The 8,835-nt window shown below is 43.9% G+C and overlaps 1 protein-coding gene across 2 annotated transcripts; it reads left to right on the forward strand.

Moving 5' to 3' along the window:
* Positions 1 to 762: 762 nt before the first annotated feature.
* LOC137858934 (uncharacterized) lies at positions 763 to 3,508 on the forward strand. 2 transcript variants are annotated; one of them, XM_068687389.1, is made up of 2 exons: positions 763 to 922; positions 970 to 3,508. In XM_068687389.1, the coding sequence occupies exon 2, from the start codon at positions 1,199 to 1,201 to the stop codon at positions 3,395 to 3,397; it is 2,199 nt and encodes a 732-aa protein (XP_068543490.1). In that variant the 5' UTR covers positions 763 to 922; positions 970 to 1,198; the 3' UTR covers positions 3,398 to 3,508. The 2 variants fall into 2 exon arrangements, with proteins under 2 accessions (XP_068543490.1, XP_068543491.1); XM_068687390.1 differs by having other exon boundaries at positions 1,142 to 3,508.
* The last annotated feature ends 5,327 nt before the right edge of the window (positions 3,509 to 8,835 follow it).

Genomic DNA, 8,835 nt, shown 5'->3' on the forward strand with positions numbered 1-8,835 from the left:
TGAGCTGAGCTGCAGCCTTTGTGTCTCTGCCACCTAGCCCTTGCCTTGCACTTACCCATATAGGTGACTGCAGCACAGCACCTACATTACTTAAATACAATGCATGGGCTTAAGATGGTCATATAGGTAAGTTGAGACTACTTCTGTGTTGAGGGATTTCTTGAAACAGCAAAAATCCCATGGCTTGCTGTAGCTGAGCAAACCAAGCTACCAGGGCAACTATGAGAAGTTCCCATGACAGTGTTCCCACATCGCCCGATTGAGGAACTCAGAAAAATATTGTTACCAGTAGCTGGCTTCAAGGACAAGGTCTATGTGACTGCTAAACACAAGGGGTTGTTTTCTTGCAGGTGGGGTTGTTTTCTTGCAGTTGTTTGTCTGAGTGCTTTTGACCAATAATCTTGTGTGAAACACTGTCCACCCCTGTTAAGTTCTCTATAAAAGTTAGGCTATTCGGGCAATAAAATGGAGCATGATCTGACTCTACTGTGTGTCTGTCGTGCTTTCGGCCGTGCTTCCTGCAACATATGGCGCCCGAACAGGCTGAGACCTGAACAGGGCCTTAACAGGACATCGCAGCGGGAGACCTGAACAGGACCTGAACAGACATCGCACCGGAGCAGGACATCGCAGCACCGGAGCAGACATCGCAGCCGAGCACGGACATCGCAGCGGCGCCGGGGCAAACATCGCAGCGCAGCGGGACACCAGCGGCGCCGGCACATCCGAACGCAGGTAGACCAGGAGACCAGCGGCGCCGGGACCAGCGGCGCCGCGATCTCGCCGCGCCGTCGGGACTTCGGAGCGCCCATCCGACCGGCGCTTGAGCAGACCGGACACCGGCCCGGACACACGGTACACAGGCCTCACGGTGAGACGCGGTACTCCCGCTGAGAGACGCGTGAAAACGGTGGGAAACGGGGTTTTGCGGCGGGACGTGGAATTGCGGAGGGCCGCGGGTAAACGGAGTCGCGGCGGGACGTGGAATTGCGGAGGGCCGCGGGAAATAGAGTTGCGGCGAGACGTGGAATTGCGGAGGGCCGCGGGAAAAAGAGTTGCGGCGAGACGTGGAATTGCGGAGGGCCGCGGGAAAAAGAGTTGCGGCGAGACGTGGAATTGCGGAGGGCCGCGGGAAAAAGAGTTGCGGCGGGACGTGGAATTGCGGAGGGCCGCGGGAAATTGACGTGATCACGGTGTGATGCGGGACATCCGAGATCGAGCTGCTACGGGAGACCAGAGGCATCAGCGGACAACGGCAGCCGACTCTCACCGTGCGGCGAGTCTGCACAGAGCAGAGGGGCGGACATCAGGACCCTGCAGCCTGTCTGACGTAACCATGGAGGCAGCGGCGGCTGTGCTGCTTCTCTTTGGCATTCTTTTTATAAGAGGTTTATCTTGCAATGCAAAAAAGACTATTCGTCCCCAGATCGGTGTTATAGCTATGTTTCTGGATAACATTCCGTGGGGTTGCCTCATTCTACGGACTATTAATGACGATTTAGCTCTATTGCAGGGCAGGAGTGCAGAGACGCAGATTACACTGCCAAATGACCACCGGCAGGCTCGTTCACAAACAGCTTCTAGGATTGCAGCTGGCACTGCCTGCAGCCGTATAGCAGACGTTACACTCTCTTTCCTAACTAGTAATCATGCGTCTTATCCATTTGTGGTGAATGGTCAGTGGCAAAAAGAAAAGGGGGAGAGTAAGGGGTGGCAAAGACAGAAATGGTACCAGGAGGATGCCACTGACACTAACAGCACGGGTAATAGGAGTAGTATAAGTGACATAGGTGCAGGGCGGTGGCAGGCACTGCCGCACTGTGGGGCATTCTGCCTGCTGCTCGCCCTCACCTGCCTGTGCACTGCTGCCGACAGTGCTAGAGCAAAATGTGAAGACTGCTCAGATGGCAGTGATGAGAGTGCTTGTGTGAAGAAGACGTGTGCTGAATCTGACTTTGTGTGCAACAGTGGTCAGTGTGTGCCAAACAGATGGCAGTGTGATGGGGATCCGGACTGTGAAAATGGGTCTGATGAGAGTGCTGATCTGTGTCATATGAGAACATGTCGGGTAAATGAAATCAGCTGTGGTCCTCAGTCAACCCAGTGTATCCTGGTGTCCTGGAAATGTAATGGTGAAAAAGACTGTAACAGAGATCCTGATTGCAAGGATGGAAGTGATGAAATTAACTGCCCTTCTCAGACCTGCAGGCCAGACCAGTTCAGATGTGAAGATGGGAACTGTGTCCACGGAAGAAGGCAGTGCAGTGGTGTGAGAGACTGTCTGGATGGCACTGATGAAGCAAACTGTAACGATGTTATTCAGTGCTCAGGACCTGGCAAATTCAAGTGCAGAAGTGGAGAATGCATAGATATCAATAAAGTGTGTAACCAGCAGAGAGACTGCAAGGACTGGGGTGATGAGCCCCTAAAGGAATGCAACATAAATGAATGTGACTGTCCAGCTGGGTTTGACTTTGTAGAAAAGAGAAACTGTGGAATTGATGAATGTCAAAACCCTGGTATCTGTAGTCAAATCTGTATCAACCTGAAAGGTGGCTACAAATGTGAACGTAGCCGTGGCTATCAGATGAATCCTGCTACAGGAACTGGGAAAGGGCCATACCGGTACAAAAACACAAATAACACCTGTGATTACAATGACGCTGCTAAGCAGGGTTTAGGAGTTTATAGCATGGAGACAAGGGGTAACAACTACAGTGTTTGGAACAATTGTACAGCTTTGGCCTTGCCTCCTGATGTGCTTCTGATTTGTGGGGATGGGGCCTGGCAAGGCATCCCTGCAAATGCTGTCAGATGTCCATGTTACTTAGATAAACTCATTGTATTTGCTCCTAGCTTGCTACAGTGGCGTGAGATCACCAGACATAAATGGGCATTGCTTGCATCGGATTGCAATGATAATGTTGAATTGTGTGGGGTTGCAGCTAGAGCGGCATTAGCAATTTCAGTGCCTGGAGTGGCATCTGCGGCCGCACGTAACAACTTAGAAAAATTGGAATGCTGGGCCGAGAGGCAAGCCTATGCCACGACAGAGATACTTGAGGAGATGTTACCAGATCAAAATAGTCTGCGACATCTGCTTTTACAGGATCAAACTGCTATTGACATCTTGCTTTTGGCCCAAAGGAATGGGTGTGAGGATTTTAAGGGAATGTACTGTTTAAACCTTTCTGATCATAATGAGTCAATTCACAAATCCATTACTTTCCTGAAAGAGCATATGAGAAAGATTCAATATGGTATCAATCCTTTCAATCAATGGTTCACTGACTTGTTTGAAACAAGGTGTAGATGGTTGCTGGGTTTAGTCACAAGGGGATTAAGAATTTGGTTTATGGTGGTGGTAATCATCGTTGTGTGTTGTAAGTATAGCTAAAGAGTCACTTGTAAAACTGCTGTGTCGGGCTTGGTTTGCTCAAAAGAAGAAGGGGGAATTGTTGAGGGATTTCTTGAAACAGCAAAAATCCCATGGCTTGCTGTAGCTGAGCAAACCAAGCTACCAGGGCAACTATGAGAAGTTCCCATGACAGTATTCCCACATCGCCCGATTGAGGAACTCAGAAAAATATTGTTACCAGTAGCTGGCTTCAAGGACAAGGTCTATGTGACTGCTAAACACAAGGGGTTGTTTTCTTGCAGGTGGGGTTGTTTTCTTGCAGTTGTTTGTCTGAGTGCTTTTGACCAATAATCTTGTGTGAAACACTGTCCACCCCTGTTAAGTTCTCTATAAAAGTTAGGCTATTCGGGCAATAAAATGGAGCATGATCTGACTCTACTGTGTGTCTGTCGTGCTTTCGGCCGTGCTTCCTGCAACACTTCTGCACGGTTCTGAGACTTTCAGAGGGCTGAAGGAGGTGCTGCCAGGGCAGCTGGATGGAAAGGGAGACCTTGCCCTGCATTTTGGGCCATGGTGCCGGGCAGACTATGGGCTGAGCACATGTGCAGAAGGGGCTCACGGTCCTGCCGGCCCCATTGCAAATAGCTGTCAGGGCAGGAAGCACCACCTCAGATGGGAAATAGCTGCAGGTGCAGAGTTCATATCCATAAGCTGATTTTTCATGTTTAAGCCAGGAAGTGTGGGCCCGTGCTTTTCAGAGACATTTCCTCTGAAACTACTGTACGGAAGGAAAAAGGAAAAAAGGATCAAAGTGGAAAGCAGTACAAAAATGGTAGCATAACATAATCTCTGGAAGGACCAGGGCATCCTCATCTGTAAGTACTATTGATTTGGCTTTTTCTTTGTTGTCAGCTTAAGAAATACCAATCCCAACTGGACAGCCTCCTCTGGAGTACCCTGTACCTATACAAAAACTTTCCATTTTGATCCATATCATTCTTATTCTACAGTTGCCTCCTTTGCTTGCTTACAGCACTGGGCAGGGAGTAGATGGCTGGCCTGGTGGACAGGCTCTCAGCAATGCTCCTATGTCCTCCTTCCACTGTTAATTCCCATGCTTTATTTCCAGGTGTTAGTAATGTCTCTGTTTCTCTCTAGTAAATTAAAAGAAATATATATATGTCAAATATCAGGCTGGCTTTTCAAGCTCCAAAAAACCACCTACTTGCTAAGTTCCCCCAGATTTTCCCCAGCCCAACAGCACTTAGGCTTTCACTCCTCCACGCAGTTTCCCGAGCAGATGGGTGCATTTCCAGTAAGCAGATGCTCAGAAAAAATCAGTGAGATGAAAATTTACTCATGTCTTTGTAAATCAATGCACAAATGCTCAAAGAAAATGAGCACTTCAAAGCAGGCTGCCCAGTGCCAGCCCAGGGAGATGAAACAGGGCACCCCATTAAAACACTGCTGCCTAATGCTTTAGCTGTAATTTTTCTTTTGATTCTTGAACAACAAGTCATTTAACAGTATCCTTGCATGTACACCTGGAGGAAATACTATCCTAAGTGCCTATTCTATTTATTTATATATTTATTCTCGCTTTAATATGTTATTTATTAACTATTTTTTGTGCTGTTTAAGACATGCCGTTTTCCCACGCAAAAGGTCGGTCTTTGAGGTGACCACGAGAGGGCTGCAGCAGCCGGCGGATCATATCTGGCTCTGAAAACGTTTGAGATGCTGAGTTGGAGGAACAAAGCCAAGCAGGCAGGCAGGATAACACCACTCTGCTTTAACTCCGCTCGCCTTGCTGGGTCAGCGCATCCTCAGGTCTGTGCCTGCTCTGTCAGCCGCACAGCTTGTCCCAGCTGTGGATGGAGCAAGCTTGTGGATAACCACGTAGTAAGCTGCCATGAGTGCTCTGGGGTGAAAGGAATGCCTACAAAGACCAGACCGCATTATTTCTAAATATTATTTCTAAATATAACAGTTGCAGATTTTATCCTTATTTCAAGTTAGTAGAACATCTATTTCAATGACATAGCATTACTCTTCTTGCATGGTATAGGGGTAAGAGAGAAAGCAGTTATTTTATGTTATCAATGAAGGACAGTTGGATTTTTATTTGGTCTGTATTCAGTCTTGGGGGCTAAAAGTTTTGCCTTTGTAAGGCACATTAAGGCTTCTCTACTCATGAACATTACTGGGGATGAAAATAGTGTAGGAACTGGAAAATGTTAGCAGCTCATCAATGAACTGACAAGCTCAGTAAAATACTGGAGCATGTATTGAAAAGATTAAAGCAAACTTCAACCAGGAAGCAAAATATAAAAGTACAGATGCTGAAATTCTTTTTCCTTCAATATTTGCCTAGAAAAATTTGCTGAGGTTTGTATCAGGAATTAAGAAAATATTTGGGCACCCCATGCATTCTTCATGAATAATTCATGAATAATTTTTCCATCAGAGTAAAATTTTTTCAAGTATTTGTATTTTCTTTGCAGGTAAAAGAATAAGCGTAAAGCCATCGCGTTTATACCCTTTATTTTCAAGCATTCCAGAGAAATATACAGTCATGATGAAAGAAAGGTTGAGAAATTTCAGCTCGAGCAACGAAAATTTGGGGTAAGTTCTTAAACATAGAAAAAGGAGATTTAGAATCCAAACAGTTCAAAAACCTTAATGATGGACATTTCTCCTGTTATAATCATATACATTAAAAAAGCCTTATAAAGTGCAGCCTGCTAAGTAGCAATAGAAAATCCTGAGTTCTTTAAATTTTTATTTTATTCCTGCAACATTTCTCATGTCAGATAAATATTACCTGAAAAAGAAGGAAATTGCAATATCTACAGAATCTTAGGTGATGCTGTTATCACAGTACAGAAGGACTGTCCTGCTTAAAGTGCTTGGACAAATGTAAAATTAGCACTTGGCAATATCATTTAAAAAGGAGTAAAACCCCAGCGAAGTCTGAGTTTCATAAGACCAGGCTCAGAAACACAGCACCAGCATCAAAGTCATCCTTTTCTAAAGAGTTGCAAAGTTTCTTTTCTTTTTCCTTTAACAACAAATGCAAAAGCTCTAAATCTTCTCAGCCCTAAGTGCAGATGGTGTCAGATGAAGTCAACAGGAGACAATGCTTTTAGATGCTTACAAAAACATGATTTTGTGCATCTCTCTTCCAGGCTGTTATTCAGTGATGAATGTGCAGAGGGCCTTTGTGATGCCCAAAAAGTGACTGAGGCTCTTTGATAATGGCAGAAGGTGGCCTCAGAAGCCCAGCCTGTGCATCTGAGTTGAGATGCTCGTAGATAAGTTCCCTGAGCAGGTCATGTCAGTAGATATAATGTGTCCTTTGAACCTCTGGCACCTCATTTTCTGTCATTCTCATTTTTCTGCTGCGGCATGTCTCTTTCTTTGAGTAAGGGATGGTTGTTTCTTTACAATGGAAATAAAAATAGTTGACACAGAAGTGTGGTGTTTTACCTATTCAGAATGACCGTGGAAAGTTGCACTCCAGAGTCAGCTTGAGTAGAGTGAACACTATTAAGCGCCAACATGAAAAAGACCTCTCAGAGGAGATAATGCCTTCACCCAATTAATCTTTCCTAATGAACTTACTCTTTAGAGGTGGGTAGAGCACTTTCAGCGTGAAGTTTGCTTCCTGTGATCATTTGTGCCAATAAAAGTCCTGCGCGAATGCTGATGAAAATGGATGTGAATGTGCCTGAAGTGGATTTATTTTGATATTTTACTTGTCAAAAAAAAAAAAAAAAAAAGTTTGTACTTTTCAACCAGACATGCTATTGTGCTATCTCTTGATGATTTCTGTTCTCTAATAACTCCTCAAATGATAATAAGGCTCCTAGACATGTGTTTCCTTTTGAATTTACAGCTGAGAAAATTCCATGTTTGAAGCACTTGGAAATAGACTTTCATTTGATAACCTATATTTTTGAGGTGGATAGCTGCTTTCTGAACACCTTGATGGTTATTTCAGTAATAGTGGTCTGCAAGTGCTCTTCTGGCTCTGGGAGATTTTGACAGGAAAGAAGCCCTTTTCCAGCCAAGATGTATTCTATTGATACTTTGCACTTAGGCAGATTCTTTTACTGAAGCATGTTTTATTCATCAGTTACCAGACTCTCAATTGGTTTAATTGTCTGTCTTTCTATCACATAAACTTGGAAGTCCAACAGCAAAGTTCTTTTCACTATTTTTTGCTGTGCCTTGGTGATCCTAAGAAAGAAAGTGCCAGAGAGAGGGAAGAAAAGTGTGAATGTTAAGATGAAGCAGTGTCAGGCTAAAACAAATCCAGAGGGAGGAAGAAAGTCAGAAGGATTGATGAGAAGATTTTAAAAATTATATCCTTATGATGCATCAATTTCTTTATAAAACTGCAAGCTACTGGTCACTGCCATTAGAAATGGTAGCTAAAACTGGGAGAACATCTCCAGATGAGGGCTCACAAATTAGCTACCTAATTCCTACTGCTATTTTAAGGACTTGTACTAGTGATCAGATTTTCTCAGATGTTGGTATTTTGCAGTCTTGGAAAAGAAAATGTGACCAAAAATTAAGACTGAAGTTTATAAGCTAAAATACCCAAATTTTAAATGTTGGCCACTGAAAATTGTCTTCTGCTAAAAACAATTCAGTAATATAATCATGAAAGGCAACTATCAGTCTTCTCCATCTCCAAACTAACCAGAAGAAGAAAAAATAATTAATGAGGACAATAGAATTAATGGCTGGGGAGAAATTACTTTCCAGCTACTACTCATTTCTGGAGTCATGATAAAATTAGTCATTTTGTATCTGTGCAGCCTGGCTTCATACCTCAAACTGTGAATTGGGATCATTTTTGAGCACCGCAAGCAGATAATACTTTTCAGCCCCTGTGGCAGAAAAGGAGTTTCTAAATTGCACTTCGTTAAATATGGTTGCAGAAGAGACGGTGTGTCCAGGTGATAGGCACTGAACTCCTATTTCTTACCGTATTCTGGAAGAACCTCTCAATTAAAGTGAGACTTTATGGCCTGTTTTTAATTTCACAGTTGTAAAGACGAACATGCAGCTTTTTCAAGGAAATAATTGGGTACTGTAGAATAAAGCACCTTCCTACCAAATAATAATGGCATATTTAATTAAGTAAAAAGCTATACTAGCTATAACAGATTTAATGTCTGTAACTTATTTCTATATTAAAGGGTATTTTATAGCCCACCCCACTTAATGCATAATCATTTTATTTTTATTTGAGTGGCTACCAGTGATGCTTGTTGCTATTTGTGATGCAAGATCCAGGAGAAAAGCCAAGAATCATTGGTGGTGATAAGTTTTTAATCAAGTGGCAACACCAACTACTCTAGAAATACACAGCACAACTGTAATTGTATTAATATTAAAAAGAAAAAAGAAATAAATCAACCTTCCCCCTCCACCCCCCCCCCCGCCCCTCCCCTCAGCCATGG

The sequence above is a fragment of the Anas acuta genome, chromosome 6 (assembly GCF_963932015.1).
Source record: "Anas acuta chromosome 6, bAnaAcu1.1, whole genome shotgun sequence".
Lineage (NCBI taxonomy): Eukaryota > Metazoa > Chordata > Aves > Anseriformes > Anatidae > Anas > Anas acuta.

What these genes read in the sequence shown, in the direction of transcription:
- LOC137858934 (XM_068687389.1), top strand. Translation starts at nt 1,199, where the DNA reads ATGCGGGACATCCGAGATCGAGCTGCTACGGGAGACCAGAGGCATCAG.